At 37.9% G+C, this 18370-nt stretch overlaps 1 protein-coding gene across 8 annotated transcripts; it reads right to left on the bottom strand.

Annotated features, from left to right (window-relative positions):
- Positions 1-152: 152 nt before the first annotated feature.
- On the bottom strand, positions 153-8762 carry LOC117331541. Of its 8 annotated transcripts, none has more exons than XR_004533576.1 (7): positions 8568-8762; positions 8142-8209; positions 3376-3541; positions 2685-2760; positions 1597-2404; positions 1107-1388; positions 153-992 (listed from the first exon to the last, which is right to left on the bottom strand). XR_004533576.1 is itself a non-coding variant. In XM_033890287.1 (5 exons), the coding sequence occupies exons 2-5, from the start codon at positions 8203-8205 to the stop codon at positions 1898-1900; spliced, it is 813 nt and encodes a 270-aa protein (XP_033746178.1). In that variant the 5' UTR covers positions 8206-8209; positions 8568-8762; the 3' UTR covers positions 1396-1897. The 8 variants fall into 8 exon arrangements, 3 of the variants coding, with proteins under 3 accessions (XP_033746178.1, XP_033746180.1, XP_033746179.1); XR_004533577.1 differs by having other exon boundaries at positions 1154-1388; XR_004533573.1 differs by having other exon boundaries at positions 153-1388.
- Between the last annotated feature and the right edge of the window lie 9608 nt (positions 8763-18370).

Genomic DNA, 18370 nt, shown 5'->3' with positions numbered 1-18370 from the left:
TATCATTTTTTTCATGTGACATACCATTATCTTATTAGATTCCAATGGTTTGTTAAAGAAGTAATGGATTTGTACACAATCACAGAGATTGAGGAGTTGTATACATAATGTATATGTTTTAGCTAGACGACAACCGTGTTGTTGTTAAAAACAAAAACATCAGCATCACAATAAACTTTATTTCAGCTAACATTGGACATATTAACGAGCTACGGGTATCTGTTATAGCTCTGAAATAGATACAATGATCTGAACATATGTTTTAACGAAATACAGAAATATGTTCTTTGCATAATTTTCATTAATTGATAATCTGAACCATACATAAATACTTGTCATTTTAAACGTCTAAGTTATCAATGAGCTTGTTCTATTTTCATACATTTAGTTTATTTCGTGATTATAGTAAGATATTTGTAAAAATAATCTACAGTTACATAGAGCGCACAACAATAGTAAACTCGATGATTTGAAACAAATGCATATATGCTACATATTGAGCACATCTCAGACATTTAAACCAAATTCCTTTTTACGGCGTTGTTTTTAAATTCATATTACAAAAGGTCACTGCTATCACTTAAACATAAATGCATCAGTAACACAATCGTCAAAAATTTGAAACATGGACTTAGATAGTCCGTGGTTGAATGAAACAGTTGGAACGTATTGCAATATTAATGCTATCCCGTAAGTTCTGCTCCTAGAACCAGATATTCCTGGGGTCGGGTTATCTCGTTTGGTCTGGTTCTATAACCAGATATTCCTGGGGTTGAGTTATCCAGTTAGGTCTGGTTCTATAACTAGATATTCCTGGGGTCGAGTTATCCCGTTAGGTCTGGTTCTATAACCAAATATCCCTGGGGTCGGGTTATCCCGTTAGGTCTGGTTCTATAACCAGATATTCCTGGGGGTGTGTTATCCCGTTAGGTCTGGTTCTATAACCAGATATTCCTGGGGTCGAGTTATCCCGTTAGGTCTGGTTCTATAACCTTAGGTCTGGTTCTATAACCAGATATCCCTGGGGTCGAGTTATCCCGTTAGGTCTGGTTCTATAACCAGATATCCCTGGGGTCGAGTTATCCCGTTAGGTCTGGTTCTATAACCAGATATTCCTGGGGTCGGGTTATCTCGTTTGGTCTGGTTCTATAACCAGATATTCCTGGGGGTGTGTTATTCCGTTAGGTCTGGTTCTATAACTAGATATTCCTGGGGTCGAGTTATCCCGTTAGGTCTGGTTCTATAACCAAATATCCCTGGGGTCGGGTTATCCCGTTAGGTCTGGTTCTATAACCAGATATTCCTGGGGGTGTGTTATCCCGTTAGGTCTGGTTCTATAACCAGATATTCCTGGGGTCGAGTTATCCCGTTAGGTCTGGTTCTATAACCTTAGGTCTGGTTCTATAACCAGATATCCCTGGGGTCGAGTTATCCCGTTAGGTCTGGTTCTATAACCAGATATCCCTGAGGTCGAGTTATCCCGTTAGGTCTGGTTCTATAACCAGATATTCCTGGGGTCGAGTTATCCCGTTAGGTCTGGTTCTATAACCAGATATTCCTGGGGTCGAGTTATCCCGTTAGGTCTGGTTCTATAACCAGATATTCCTGGGGTCGGGTTATCTCGTTAGGTCTGGTTCTATAACCAGATATCCCTGGGGTCGAGTTATCCCGTTAGGTCTGGTTCTATAACCAGATATTCCTGGGGGTGTGTTATTCCGTTATCTGACGATATTTGTTGATGTCCGATCTTGTTATTTGACTTGTCACCCTCCAACAAGTTTAAGTATAGTTGACCATGGATTTGTTTCTCTTTAGGAGGGTCGTCAGTCACAATGTCAGACGACTCTGTCTTTATAGAGGAGGGTACATCAATGTCCTGTTGTCCTGGACGAGTTGATTATTTGTTTCCAACTGATGGGATTGGATTTCCCGACTCTTTTTGTGCCGCTATTATATCACTCTCGCTAATGTAGCTATATTCAATTTCGTCTCTATCTGAGGTTCCGCCTACATTTCGGACCAAATCGTCATACACGTGTACTGCCGTGGTCGTGGACAGGCTCGTGTAGGGTTCCCGTTTGTCATCCGATACTGCCGTGGTCGTGGACAGGCTCGTGTAGGGTTCCCGTTTGTCATCCGATACTGCCGTGGTCGTGGACAGGCTCGTGTAGGGTTCCCGTTTGTCATCCGATACTGCCGTGGTCGTGGACAGGCTCGTGTAGGGTTCCCGTTTGTCATCCGATACTGCCGTGGTCGTGGACAGGCTCGTGTAGGGTTCCCGTTTGTCATCCGATACTGCCGTGGTCGTGGACAGGCTCGTGTAGGGTTCCCGTTTGTCATCCGATACTGCCGTGGTCGTGGACAGGCTCGTGTAGGGTTCCCGTTTGTCATCCGATACTGCTAACTGTGTGGGATGAATGTATGACTGGTTAATAAAATCACATTTTTATTGATTTTATAAATTAGATCAGTAAAATACACCAAAGCTAAAGACAATCAATTCAAAAATAGTTTTAGGTAAGACATAAACATGGTTTGGGACAAAAGTAAGAAAAAATAAGAGTAAATAATCTTGAAACATATTTTCTACCCCCCCCCCCCCCCCCCCCCCCCCCCCCCAAATAAATTCAAGATTTCCCCCAAAACAAAATCAAAACAAGCAATGTATGATAAATATAACAAACCTCTTTTGTAGCATTGTTGCCATGGTTATCATAGGCTATGTTGACATCTGGTTTGGTGTCTGGTTGGTTCTGCCTGCTGTAAATAATTTAGTTACTTTAGAATTGAAGGGAATAAGATACTAAAGAGTGTATTACATTGATATACAAATTATATCATAACGTGTTTTGTAAAATGATTATTATCCCGATACAATATCTTTAAAGAGAATTGTATCAGTAGAAGGAATAGATTTATAACATAAATCAGTTAAGTCGTGTACTACATGTTGAGATAGGAGTGTTATATTGGTAAAACCCGGCGATAATAACCATACATTACATATTGCGTTAAATAACTCATTTCTATTTCATCAAACTTTATTGACAAAGGTTTTCAGTCGATTGGATAGAACAACAGGAAAAGCCTGTATATATCATCTCTATGAAATAGCCAAAGTGAAATAAACGATGAGAAAATATTTAAGACATGTTAGAAATGAAAAAATAACACAATATCATTGATGATAACACAAGGAAAAGGGAACGGTAACTTGTAGAAGAAAAAAAAAACATCTCAGATACACCCAATACAATTATTTCTGTAGAAAACTTACGTGCACTATTAAAGATAGATATTGGTAAATTTAGACCAAAATTCCAATCAACAATTAACAGAGTAACCTTAATAAATGATTATATTTCGCGTGCATACCCTCGTCTGAGTCTAACATAGTAGACCACGCCAATGACTACGACGACTACAGCGATACAGGCTCCCACAATCCCTCCTATCATTCCGGCGTTTGAAGATGATAGGTCCTTCGGCCTAGGTTTTTCTGGACGTGGTCGTCCAGTTGTCAACAAATAATCGTCTGTAGCTAAAATAAAGAGAGTTAGTTGGACTCACAGATCCGTCTGTAACTATAAGTAAGGTAGTTGGACTCACAGATCCGCCTGTTACTATAAGTAAGGTAGTTGGACACACAGGTCCGCCTGTAACTATAAGTTAGGTAGTTGGACTCACAGATCCGTCTGTAACTATAAGTAAGGTAGTTGGACTCACAGATCCGCCTGTAACTATAAGTTAGGTAGTTGGACTCACAGATCCGTCTGTAACTATAAGTAAGGTAGTTGGACACACAGGTCCGCCTGTAACTATAAGTTAGGTAGTTGGACTCACAGATCCGTCTGTAACTATAAGTAAGGTAGTTGGACTCACAGATCCGTCTGTAACTATAAGTTAGGTAGTTGGACTCACAGATCCGTCTGTAACTATACGTTAGGTAGTTGGACTCACAGATCCGTCTGTAACTATAAGTAAGGTAGTTGGACTCACAGATCCGCCTGTTACTATAAGTTAGGTAGCTAGACTAACAGATCCGTCTGTAACTATAAGTAAGGTAGTTGGACTCACAGATCCGCCTGTAACTATAAGTTAGGTAGTTGGACTCACAGATTCGCCTGTAACTATAAGTTAGGTAGTTGGACTCACAGATCCGTCTGTAACTATACGTTAGGTAGTTGGACTCACAGATCCGTCTGTAACTATAAGTTAGGTAGTTGGACTCACAGATCCGCCTGTAAGTATAAGTTAGGTAGTTGGACTCACAGATCCGCCTGTAACTATAAGTTAGGTAGTTGGACTCACAGATCCGTCTGTAACTATAAGTTAGGTAGTTGGACTCACAGATCCGCCTGTAACTATAAGTAAGGTAGCTGGACTCACAGATCCGCCTGTAACTATAAGTTAGGTAGCTGGACTCACAGATCCGCCTGTAACTATAAGTTAGGTAGTTGGACTCTCAGATCCGTCTGTAACTATAAGTTAGGTAGTTGGACTCACAGATCCGCCTGTAACTATAAGTTAGGTAGTTGGACTCACAGATCCGTCTGTAACTATAAGTTAGGTAGTTGGACTCACAGATCCGCCTGTAACTATAACGTTAGGTAGTTGGACTCACAGATCCGTCTGTAACTATAAGTTAGGTAGTTGGACTCACAGATCCGTCTGTAACTATAAGTTAGGTAGCTGGACTCACAGATCCGGCTGTAACTATAAGTTAGGTAGCTGGACTCACAGATCCGTCTGTAACTATAAGTTAGGTAGTTGGACTCACAGATCCGTCTGTAACTATAAGTTAGGTAGTTGGACTCACAGATCCGCCTGTAACTATAAGTTAGGTAGTTGGACTCACAGATCCGCCTGTAACTATAAGTTAGGTAGTTGGACTCACAGATCCGTCTGTAACTATAAGTTAGGTAGTTAGACTAACAGATCCGTCTGTAACTATAAGTTAGGTAGTTAGACTAACAGATCCGTCTGTAACTATAAGTAAGGTAGTTGGACTCACAGATCCGCCTGTAACTATAAGTTAGGTAGTTGGACTCACAGATCCGTCTGTAACTATAAGTAAGGTAGTTGGACTCACAGATCCGTCTGTAACTATAAGTAAGGTAGTTGGATCACAGATCCGTCTGTAACTATAAGTTAGGTAGTTGGACTCACAGATTCGCCTGTAACTATAAGTTAGGTAGTTGGACTCACAGATCTGTCTGTAACTATAAGTTAGGTAGTTAGACTAACAGATCCGTCTGCAACTATAAGTTAGGTAGTTGGACTCACAGATCCGCCTGTAACTATATGTAAGGTAGTTGGATCACAGATCCGTCTGTAACTATAAGTTAGGTAGTTGGACTCACAGATCCGTCTGTAACTATACGTTAGGTAGTTGGATCACAGATCCGTCTGTAACTATAAGTAAGGTAGTTGGACTCACAGATCCGTCTGTAACTATAAGTAAGGTAGTTGGACTCACAGATCCGTCTGTAACTATAAGTTAGGTAGTTGGACTCACAGATTCGCCTGTAACTATAAGTAAGGTAGTTGGACTCACAGATCCGTCGGTAAATATAAGTTAGGTAGTTGGACTCACAGATTCGCCTGTAACTATAAGTTAGGTAGTTGGACTCACAGATCCTTCTGTAACTATACGTTAGGTAGTTGGACTCACAGATCCGTCTGTAACTATAAGTTAGGTAGTTGGACTCACAGATCCGCCTGTAACTATAAGTTAGGTAGTTGGACTCACAGATCCGCCTGTAACTATAAGTTAGGTAGTTGGACTCACAGATCCGCCTGCAACTATACGTTAGGTAGTTGGACTCACAGATCCGTCTGCAACTATAAGTTAGGTAGTTGGACTCTCAGATCCGCCTGTAACTATAAGTTATGTAGTTGGACTCACAGATCCGCCTGTAACTATAAGTTAGGTAGTTGGACTCACAGATCCGTCTGTAACTATAAGTTAGGTAGTTGGACTCACAGATCCGCCTGTAACTATAAGTTAGGTAGTTGGACTCACAGATCCGTCTGTAACTATAAGTAAGGTAGTTGGACTCACAGATCCGTCTGTAACTATAAGTTAGGTAGTTGGACTCACAGATCCGCCTGTAACTATAAGTTAGGTAGTTGGACTCACAGATCCGCCTGTAACTATAAGTTAGGTAGTTGGACTCACAGATCCGTCTGTAACTATAAGTTAGGTAGTTGGACTCACAGATCCGCCTGTAACTATATGTAAGAGATTTGTTGAATCTACATTTTGTGTATGCTTGTTTTAGATTAAGCAATAATATTTTTGGGATGTGGATAAAGCACAGTTTGTCATTTCCGAAACCATTGTGTAAAATCAGACAGATGATAGTTGCACCTTACAATATTAATTATAGATTAGAGTAAAGTCAGACAGATGGTAGTTGCACCTTACAATGTATCAAACTGCATTCTACCATGTTTTGTTCGTTCTATGACTCGGATACAGTATATCATTCACGTCATATATGACGACTACAAATATGAAATTAGGTATTAACTATCAAAAAATTGTTCTGGAAACTCAGACCACATTAATACTTAGTTACACCATATTGACTGTAGAGTGGTCCTAATAGACTGGTCCCCTGTCTCTAGAATATTAAAATTATAAATAAAATAGAGCTTTATGATTTTGATCCCTAGGATATGTCTGATTCCTAGGGATCAAACTAGGGGCAGATAATCTTTTTTTTTTTTATATTTGTTTTATTTTTCCAAGGCATATTATACATAGGTACATATATATTTTTTACTTCGGAAACATTTACATACTTACTCACTCACTCACTCTACATTCTATCTTTTTGACATTCAAATTAATGTATATTGCATCTATTCACTCAATTGTTCAGCTTTCACACTATATATTCTTCCAAAACCTTTCATATTTAACGTCATATGGTTTCACCCTCTCACCCTAACAAACATACACACCTAACATCAATGGTGTAAGATAAAAACAAACACAGATACACGTGGACAGGATACAAATCATAACATTTATATTATTTAATCTTGAACAAAACGACAAAAATCCATATAGACATATACAGACATACATAAAGAAGAGGAAAGGAAGGAGAAATGGTCTAACGTACTTGATTTCAATTTAAATGATTGGTGTAGTATATATACACTTCCTTTTACAGTAAGTAAAAACTCACGATTACACTGGTTGCAATTTAGAATATCACATCATATCTTAACAACTAATTCATTTCTTTTCAAAGCCAAACTAACAAACAATCCATTCTGTAACTTTTGTAACTCAGAAATTGAATCAATTGTTCACCTTTTTTGGGAATGTGATCAAGTTCAGAATCTTCTTGAAGGTCTAGATATATTGTTAGATGCATTATTTATTCCCTTTAGACTAAATAAAAAAACAATGCTTTTTGGTAAATATGATGGTGATTATAAAAATCCATCCTTTAAAGTAGATAATCAAATTATTTTGATTATAAAACAATACATATACAGAAACAGATGTCTGCATAAATCTTTAAATATCAACTCTTTACTCTATTGTATCTATGATCATTATAAAGTCAGAAAATTTTGTAGCTCTAAAAAAGGGGAAAAAGAAAAAAACAAATGTTTGGCTGAATGGAGAAAATGGGATAAACTTTTGCAAATTATGGAATAATACTTTTTTAATCTGTTTTATTGACTTATACATTACACATTTATTTGTATTAAATATTAATAATCGCATACATGTGGTACCTTCTTCTTTTGCTGGAATCCCAGTGTCTGACAATTGCAGTAAATATATATAATTGAGTTAATCTACATTTTTAGTAACAAGTCTACCATCCAGTCCTTTTCTCTTTTGGCATAAATTGTGTAAAGTATGATATTTTTTTTTTTCTTTTGTACTATCTTTGAATAAAAATACTTTAAAATATTACAAAGTACTCCCTTCCTTTTCTTCTCCTTCCTTTCTTTCTTCCACTTTTCATCCTTCTTCTCAGGGGCAGATAATCTAGTATTAGAATTTAGCTTGGCAATTCTTAACAAAAAAAACTTAGGGTCTGGGGGCCAGTCCATGGTCCTAAAAAATGTGTTACGTATTTTTCGCTTTAGTAAGGAGTAATACATACCTTGATTGACGCTAAATATTGCGGATATAACAATGATTCCACAGGCATTGTGTAGAGCTGTCATTGTTCTGAAATAGTAACAGGTATACGGTTATATACAGTTGTGGAGGTTAGTTTTAATGCATATAGCAAAGGCCAAGATGGCATATATCCTTTTATTGATATTCGTCGGTCTGAACTATCTTCATGTCTATTTTATACCTGGAGGGCAGTGGTACACATTGCTATACCGATGACTAAGCCTACTTTTGATAAGTGTTTGGACTGCTTTATACTACAAACCAGAGATCTATATCCTGTCCACTCTGAATGTCTGATATCCATACGTGTTTTCATTACGTTATTGACGTAGCATGAAACCAATACATACTGTCAACACATATACATTGGACCGTTATTCTGTAAATTACAGAAACCCAATCTTACCTCCAGGTTGAACTTTCCGCTTCAATAATTTCACGTAAGGTTTCTTCTATATTGGTTCTATAGTCCCGTACAGGTACTGCACGTGTACATGTCTACATTATACATATGGGTCGGCCCAAGGTAAAACCAATCAAAAGTAGATCGTCGTGCATTTAAGTAATGGTCACCTGAAATTTACATGTACCTATTCTTCTGGCACGCCATGAACCCATTGTGAAAGAAATAGTTCAGATCCATTGGAGCGTGCTTATCAATATATAGCCCCAGTCACAGGTAAATAGTGGTTTAGGTCCAGGTCAAGCTGCTAATAGCCAATACTCAATTCATTTTTCATTTACTCAACTCGGGAACATGTGCAGTATTTTCATATGGAAAATCTGTGAAAATCTGTGGTTTTCTATACAACGTTATTACAACTGTACCTTGATAAGTATTACAACTTCCCATAGTCAGCTTATAGAAACGCTGTGAAATTTCTATTTTTCTAAGTTCTAAAGTAAATATTTTAATTCAGCCTCTATAGATATAGCCTCTCCTCTAAGAGGCATTATCTGCTTATTGTTTAAAGAAGTTTTTTTTTATTTTGTACATGTCAGCCGTACAGCTTTTACTCATATCCAGGCGAATAGTTGGAGGGGTTTTACAATGTAATGTGCAAGCACTGCGAGCGGCGCAGGCGCGAGTCGAGCGTACGTTGGAAGGGAGTCCGGGGGTCCCACCGAAAACAATGACGCCCCATCTTACATTCGACAGTGCCGATGTGGCGCAGCGGTATAGGCTGTCGGTATATCTGGCTAGGCGATTGGGTGCCGTAGATCGTGAGTTCGAGGCCCAATAAGGGCACGAGTCATAAAGCTGTCCTCCTTCGTCAATTGTGTTACTACGTTATATATTTATCTTAATATATATATAGGCGTCATATTTATATAAGTGTCTTAACACTTGTTTCTGATTCCTTTTTGTATCATTTTTATTATATATTGTTAATGGAAATTGACAAATAAAACATATGACTTATTTAGACACTGTAATACATAAAACAAAATAAAGTATTGATATATTCCATGCTTAAAGTTAATAAGGTAAGACTATCCTAAGTTATTAAAAATAGTAAAGTACGTAGCCACGTTATGTTACATTAATTAAAAGCTACGAAAAGTTCCTTCTTTTTCTTCTCCATATAGCATAGAGTTGATCGGCTAGAAGATTTGGTGAAGATTTATCTACTAGATATTTAAACTGATTATAACTGTCCATACTATCAAAATCAACATGTTAGCGTCAACTAAAGGAGGCCAGCGTAAATCATTAATATAATCACATTGCATTAAAAAGTGAACTTCGTCTTCAACCTCATTTGAAAAACAATATTTACAGATTCTATTTTTTATGGGTAAATCGGTTTGGCATGCCTCTAAATTTAACAAATTTCATATAATTGCTTATTGCAGGCTCATATTTATAGGTTCTATAAAGACGTAACTTATTACCATAAGCATTTCGATAATCATTTCACAATAGATTTTGCCAGCTGTCAACACTGATATTTTGTTATTTCTATTTAATATTTATTATTTTCCAGTTTACTGACTTTTGTGCTGAAACTGTATACATTATGTTAGCCTTTACCATTAGATTATATATTAGCGAATCCCAAGAATTACGGAGAGACTTGGACCATTTATGAGTTTTACTCAATGCCCTATCACTTTCCACATTAGTTATTCTTAAATAAAATCATAAAATATCAATAGTCTGTTTCAGATGAGTTATTCTTAAATAAAGTCTTAAAATATCAATAGTCTGTTTCAGATGAGTTATTCTTAAATAAAGTCTTAAAATATCAATTGTCTGTTTCAGATGAGTTATTCTTAAATAAAGCCTTAAAATATCAATTGCATGTTTCGTGGTAGTTGACGTCCACCCCCTGTCACTCATTGTGGCCAAATTACTGAACTTCGATGGTCTAAGAAAATATCGATAGGCCTTGTTTTTTAGTACTGTTACTTCTCTGTAGGTGTTTATTCCCCAGAGTCCACTGACGAAGTAAGTTATAGGCTCCACTAAAGACATGTACAGTTTGGTATAAACCGAGTAAGTCATACCACCCGCGTGGGTGAACTTTGGGTAAAGGACATAAAGGGCTCTATTCGAAGACTTGTACGACTCTCGTACAGCGAGATGTTGATCGAGATGTTCATGGAACCACAATCCTAAGTATTTATACTTAGAACAAATGTCAATATTCACCAAATGTAAATCTAAATTATGTTACAGGCGAAGAAGGGTTACGAAAATGAACCACGTGGCCTTTGTCCTTGGTTTATAAACAGTTTTCATTTTTCACACCATTCTGCTAGTTTATCAAGCATATTTCGCATAAAGTTTTTATCCGGCGATATGATGGCTATATCGTCCGCATACAGAAGGATAGATATCATCATGTCTTCTACTTGAATGCCATAATTCATAGGAGTTTATATCTCCCTCTACTTTCACTATCCTTCAATATCCGACGTTGATCACTTTATAAACGTTCCCGAGATGACTGGGTATAACTCTCAGATTTCATTGTTGTTTTCTGTATTCATTGTCTGTGTCTCGTTCAATATATACGTACTTGTAGGCGTCAGTAGACCGTTGAAGTTTTTTGCGTGAGAGAACTTTGTCTTTTTGCTCCTGTGTTTGTAATGTCAAAGATTTCCAATTAAAGCTATGCTTTCTTTAAATGTCATTTATTTTTTACGTCTTTCAGCTTCAATTCCTTACGTAAGATTGTCAAAATGGCGTTTTCGGCAGACTTCTGGGATTCGTCCGTACCAGTCAGGTTCCGGACAATGACTTTACGTGTCTTATCCTTAGTATTATGATGAGTTTATACCGCTTCAGCGTACGACTGGATGCTACCTATTTTCATGTACAGTGTACACGGCCTCAAGTTTTGGCATCAAACTCGGTTCTGACGTCATTTAATTTATCGTACTCTATCACTGATTGATGACGTTTCCTGTTATTGCGATCATCATCTTTACGGTGTCTAAAATGATGGTAGTGATGCCTCGTGTGCTCCTCTATAGGTTTATGAATATCAACAACTGTTGTTATACGGGTTCGTGCTATTACATTTTCAACAAAGTCTGTAGCAACTCCACGACTCACCGGGTCGGATTCATCCATATATTCCAGGCCTTGACACATTCCAGGCCAAGAGTATTTCAGTTGTAATGCATGGTATGTGGATTATGGTGGGCTGCTCCTGCTAGACTATCGTGATATGACTTTATGACTCTCGCAAATCTCTTGACACGGCTAATTGTCGTATAGGTTGTTGGTGTCGGCGGGATGAGCGAGGATAGTACAGATGGTACAAAGTCTTGTCAAGTAAAACATACTGATTTGTATGGTACTGACCACTATCTGCTTTAATTTTGTTAGTTGGAAGAATGCCTGATAGAAGATACTGATAGATAGAAAAAAAAAATGGGGACATGTAGACTAAAGTATTGGTAGTGTATCTAAAGGTATATGATCTATAGTTTCTGTTACAGTAACAAGGGGAACAACTCTGGAAGGTGAGTCCTAAGATACTGAAAGCTAACATGAAACATAGGCTTACACTCACTTTGTTCAACTGTTGTGTCGAATTGTTGATCTTGTATAGATAGCACATTAGCACTGGGAATATAATCCTCTATTGGAATAGACTTCGAGTCTGGCTATGTACGTCGTGAGAGTCCATCCGCAACTTCATTATGCTTACTTGTCTTGTAGAGTATTCTATAATCATACCCATGTAAAAGAACAGACCGACGAGCTAGTCTCCAAGTTGATTGAAATTTTTGAGCCATTTCAGTGCACTGTGGTGAGCAAACCATAGCTGACTATTGCGCTTTTTGATCATTACATCTGGTGCTTACCATATTGAAGTTGATTAAATGATAATATTATTATCTAACATTTTCTGATTTTTTTCACTCAGTTTCAGCTCTGACTGCCGAGGGATAGATGGCATCTGTTCGACATAAGTCAGGAAGATCTGAAGCTAAAATAGACCTATTTTGGTTGAGAAACATAAAAAGAATGTCTCTTTGGTTATACGGGAGGTCTGAAGTACTGAAATCAAAAGAAAGTTCAGATGTTTTCGCTTCAGAGCTTGATTTCTCATTTACTTGTTCTATTGTTGAATCAAATGATTTGACAGACTGGTTGTCAGTGACTGATGCTGATGATAAGGCTCTATTATTGTTAATAACAATGTCTTTGTCTGATGGATTCATGACCTGTAGAACACATTTCTTGTTAGTAGTATAGAGAGACACTTGTATATTTGAAACTGACACGGGTGGCACTGTTAAGCGAGATGTAGTTCTTGCAATTCCTATTTTGGTACTGACAGAAAAATGTCCTTGTAGTTTTGTCTTTCAAACAGAGTGACAGCGAGGCTGCGTCAGCAATAGCTGATTTGACTTGTAGAAAATTCATGGCTAGAATTAATGGCTGGTGGAACTTTTCAAATATATGGAACTCATGAGTAACAATATGGTCACCAAATGTTATTGTCAAGGGTTTAGACCCGACACCGAAAAATGTCACTTTCAAGTTTAAACCGCGAATAGTTGAAGTACATATGTAGCGGGGCTGGACTGGGTCGATCATCGGTGATCAGGTCGCTCAATTGGTAGAGCATCCGGCTAGTGTTCGGAGGTCCCGGGTTCGAACCCCGGTCTGGACGCTACATTTTCTCCTCTCCTATGACAAAATTGGCGCCCAACTAAAATACCCAAGATAGTGGTATACGGGTATCGTGTGTCTTCGAGGGCGAAGACTTGGAAAAAAGGAGGGAGGTGAGTAGCGGGACTGGACTGGGTCGATCATCGGTGACCAGGTAGCTTAATTGGTAGAGCATCCGGCTAGTGTTCGGAGGTCACGGGTTCGAACCCCGGTCTGGCCGCTACATTTTCTCCTCTCCTGTTACACATAGAACAATTTATGCTTGATTTGAAATGCTTTTATTTATGTAAAGAATATTAGTTTTATTACAGATCATTTTCAAACTATTCAGATTATATCTTGCAGACATTAAGAACAATATTCTCCATAACAAATGTCAGTACATACATTATAGAAGTATCTGAAAATGTAACCCTGAATCACTGAGATTATTGGTACACAACATATCTTATAAGATACAGGCCACACATTTGCATATTTACTATATGCAGTATCAATTAAAACTTGCAACATAACAGTTAAGTTGAGTCAGTTGAATAAAATTAACCGTTAAAACAAAAGCAATCATTAATCAAAGAAAAAGATACTCCCCAAGTTGTGTCTTGTCAATTTCGTAACATAATCATGATCATGGCGGTAAACAGCTGCCAACCTAAGACATATATGATGATTATTGAGTATGATCGGGGACCTATATGCATCTCGGGTATGATATGAACTAAATGACTTAATATTTGAACTGGTTAATATTGTGAACAACTGCAAAAGGAACTCTCTTTAATGCCATGTACAGAAGAAAAATAATCACTCACAGTTGATAATGTGAATACTTTATTTCAAATAGTGTCCCGAATATACTCAAATATATCCTTCTGAAACTAAATGCCAATATTCTTACATAACAGATCCAGTTGCTATATTTTAATATATAGTATATTGATAAACTATAACAGTTTACTCAATTCGAAAAATACACAGATTCAATAATATTTCCTTTGAACTGTAACTTAGTTATTTATGTGTTTATATATAATATATCTTGAAGAAGAAAATGATAAAGAGTAGTGTCATATATATATAGACTGTCATCGATATTCTCAAATATCAATGTAAGGTAATAATATTTGGGGAATTCTCCTCCCCTATATATCATAGTGATGATGATATTTTATATATTTTGTAGGAAAATATGACTTAAGAGATTTTCAAGCATAAACCTTTTTAATACATTATACATGTATAGATCCTTATTAGAGATAGAGATAGAGATAGAGATATAACAGATTAATAATGCTTTCCTGTACAAATATTATATCATGACTTGTGAAAGGCAAGTGGGTTTTATGCATAATATTGAAAATGTTAATGTTTTTAGTGTCTCGTAAGTCTGATAAGGCTGGACATTTTAATGTATTATATGTATGTGGTTTATGTACTTTTAAGTATTGAAAATGTGTGATACTTAAATAAAATATATCTTATCTTATAAAGACCTAGTTTCATACTTTTGACATTACCACTTATCTCTCTGACTTTGTCATAAGAATTGCCTTAATTCAAACACCATTCTTTTATTGGACATATGACTACTTGTCCACTATTTGCAACACCATAGAAACACTGGTTTTGTTTTTTATATCGCTAATCAAACAATATATGTTAACAACAGGACCTGCAGATACACTGTTCAATTGTTCATCACTTCCTATGTATTGGTTCCAGTTTGAAGTACCCGTCATCTGGGGTTTCCACAGCTCCCTTGCGCGGCGTGGACATTTGAACTGTGACAGGTTCCTCGTAAGAGTCAGAAATGGCCTGGTTTTGAAGACTGAGCTGTGGGACATCACTGCTATATGCTGGATTACCTATCGCCGAGTACTTGCCACTGCCAAACCTATCAGATGTTGGTGCCTTTGGAAGGGGTTTTGTGTTCGAACTCATGTAAGTTCGGGGTTCATCTTTAGCAAGCACTTTTGGATTTGTCTTTATTGAATTTGGCATCCCTTCCTGAGAAACCTCTGTAGGCGAGGCCGGAACAGGTTTGGCAGCAGGAGTAGGGGATTGGGACTGTTTCTGAGCCTCCGCAAAGTCTACATCACTGATGTAGCTATACTCAGTCTTCTCAAACTTGTTTTCCACGGTTTTATCGGGATTTTTTGTGTTACCGAGTTGTTCATAAACGTTCCCCTTCTGGTTCTCCCTCTCAAACGTTAGCCCAGAATACACTTCCCTCTTATCCTTGGTGTTTTGGATTTAGGAACAGAGTCCATGTTTTTTCTGTGTGATAAAGATGGAACGGAAAGTTTGTATTTCAACATCGTAGGTAGGAAATTGCCATTAAAAAGAAGGCTTTAATCACTATAGATTAAGCAAAACATACCGCAAAATAAGCGAAATGATTATAAAATATACAGACATAGTCAGACAAAAGAATGGGTACAATGAAAATAACAAATAAAACAATTGTATGTATTGTATGTTTATATAATAAATTACATAACAATGAGATAGCTTTGAAACATCAGATGTACAAAACAGTGTTTTAGCCAAGAAAACTCATCTGAATCTGTAAAAGTGTCCCTCCGAAAACAAATGACACAATACCGGCCTGTTATTTTACGTTATAAACAGCACAATTCGTTTGTGTCCAACATTAATTATCTTTGCTAAATGTGTTCAACACGATACTTTCCCTTTGAAGAGGAAGGCACTGGACGTAATCTTTGGTAGGCCAAGATGAATATGAATATACTGCCTTAGTATTGTACTAGACTGTATGTTTAAGACCAAGCTAAATCATTATCAAGACAATATCACCTATAATTACGAATACCTTCGTTTAGATGAAATACAATAGACAACGACGATTACGGCGATGATTACAGCGATACCGCCTCCCACAGCCCCCCCATATCACGGCGGTGTTACAGCGATACCGCCTCCCTACAGCTCCTCCTATCACGGCGGTGATTACAGCGATACCGCCTCCCACAGCTCCTCCTATCACGGCGGTGATTACAGCGATACCGCCTCCCACAGCTCCTCCTATCACGGCGGTGATTACAGCGATACCGCCTCCCACAGCCCCTTCTATCACGGCGGTGTTACAGCGATACCGCCTCCCACAGCTCCTCCTATCACGGAGGTGATTACAACGATACCGCCTCCCACAGTCCCTCCTATCACGGCGGTGATTACAGCGATACCGCCTCCCACAGCTCCTCCTATCACGGCGGTGTTACAGCGAAACTGCCTCCCACAGCCCCTCCTATCACGGCGGTGATTACAGCGATACCGCCTCCCACAGCTCCTCCTATCACGGCGGTGTTACAGCGATACCGCCTCCCACAGCTCCTCCTATCACGGCGGTGTTACAGCGAAACTGCCTCCCACAGCCCCTCCTATCACGGCGGTGATTACAGCGATACCGCCTCCCACAGCTCCTCCTATCACGGCGGTGATTACAGCGATACCGCCTCCCACAGCTCCTCCTATCACGGCGGTGATTACAGCGATACCGCCTCCCACAGCTCCTCCTATCACGGCGGTGATTACAGCGATACAGCGATACTGCCCCACACAGCTCCTCCTATCACGGCGTTGGTGTTGGGTTCTGGAGTCCAGGGCAACGTGGATATGATTGTAGGTACCTTATTCGATGGTTGAGTTAGTCTCATGGTTGATTCCGGGGTTGATGAGGTAGTTGATGTAACATTGGCAACAGTAGTTGAGGGATACGTAACATTTCCTGGAAAATTAGATCGCCTGAATTAATAATGAATTAATAATAAATAATGAATTCAATATTGAGCCATTTGTTACAGCATAAGCATTATAATGATATTTATAATGAGATGAATAATGTAATTCATAGTGTCAATTTTTTTAATAAATCATATAAATCATCAATAGTGTTTTAAAAGTACGACTCACTTATTACCTATTTCACATTGTTTTGTATTGTTAATCCACCTTTGAAATGTTAATAAGTTCTGTAAGTATTTATTTCCGACTGACCTGTGATATATAGGTACGAGTAGGCCGATATACTGCTGTGGTTGTTTTCACAAGTACATTTGATGGAGAAGGAGATGCTAGCTTTAACAGACAGTACACTACGGACCATGTCGTCGCTTTGTGTATGGTTTACTCGAAATAACATAAGATTGCCGTTTGACGCTGAAAAGACAAAAGACATTTGGGGATTGGGTGAAAGACCGTTTTTATTGTAATTAAATAGAGTAACTGCTGTCTCGAACGGTAAAGATTTATACTCAGGCGCACAAAAACAAAAATATTGTTTTTCACATAGCACTATATTGTGCTGTATACTAGTATCTGTTTTAACTTTCATCGCTGAAAAGTATAATCATCTAATATCGTAAGCTAATTAGTTTGGAGTACAGATAAAGTCAGGATCAGTTATGCATTGATCTAATCAGCAGTTTTTCTGTACGGTACTACATGTGTTTCTTTAAAAGTATACTGATTTCTTAGGAGTAAATTGCATGATTGTACAAAAATCACAATCTGGCAATATCCTTCTCTAGAAGGATTTCCAAAAGACCCAAATCAAACATTTTATCCCTATTTTAGCAATAAGTAAAGTATATGCAGAGTAAGTAACATTAAACTGCACCGTACAGATGGTTCGTCCTTCTAGGACTCGTCAGTGATGTTAAGGGCCACAAGTGTTAAACTAAAGGAAATCAGTCCATGCCTTAACACATTTTATTAGTGTATTTACTTAAATATACAGAAAATAAATGGTTAGTATCTTACAATACAAGGTTTAATTTTGGTGAGGGTCCGGAGCCAAAAATAAACACTGTATTGTAAGATACTAACCATGTATTCTGTTAATCCCGCAACAATTTTCTACGAGTTGACGACATTCAAAACAAGCAAATTACCTTTTTGTTTACCTTTCTTGGGTACGAGTGACTCCAAGTGACGTGAACGGTTACATCGAGCAGGAAAATACCCATTCATTGATACCACTTGTGTGTAATTTCTACCACGAACCTATCAATGCGCTATTGAAAAATAGTTCCACGCTTTTTATATAAATC

The sequence above is a fragment of the Pecten maximus genome, chromosome 7 (assembly GCF_902652985.1).
Source record: "Pecten maximus chromosome 7, xPecMax1.1, whole genome shotgun sequence".
Lineage (NCBI taxonomy): Eukaryota > Metazoa > Mollusca > Bivalvia > Pectinida > Pectinidae > Pecten > Pecten maximus.
This window is presented reverse-complemented; position numbering and strand designations above follow the sequence as displayed.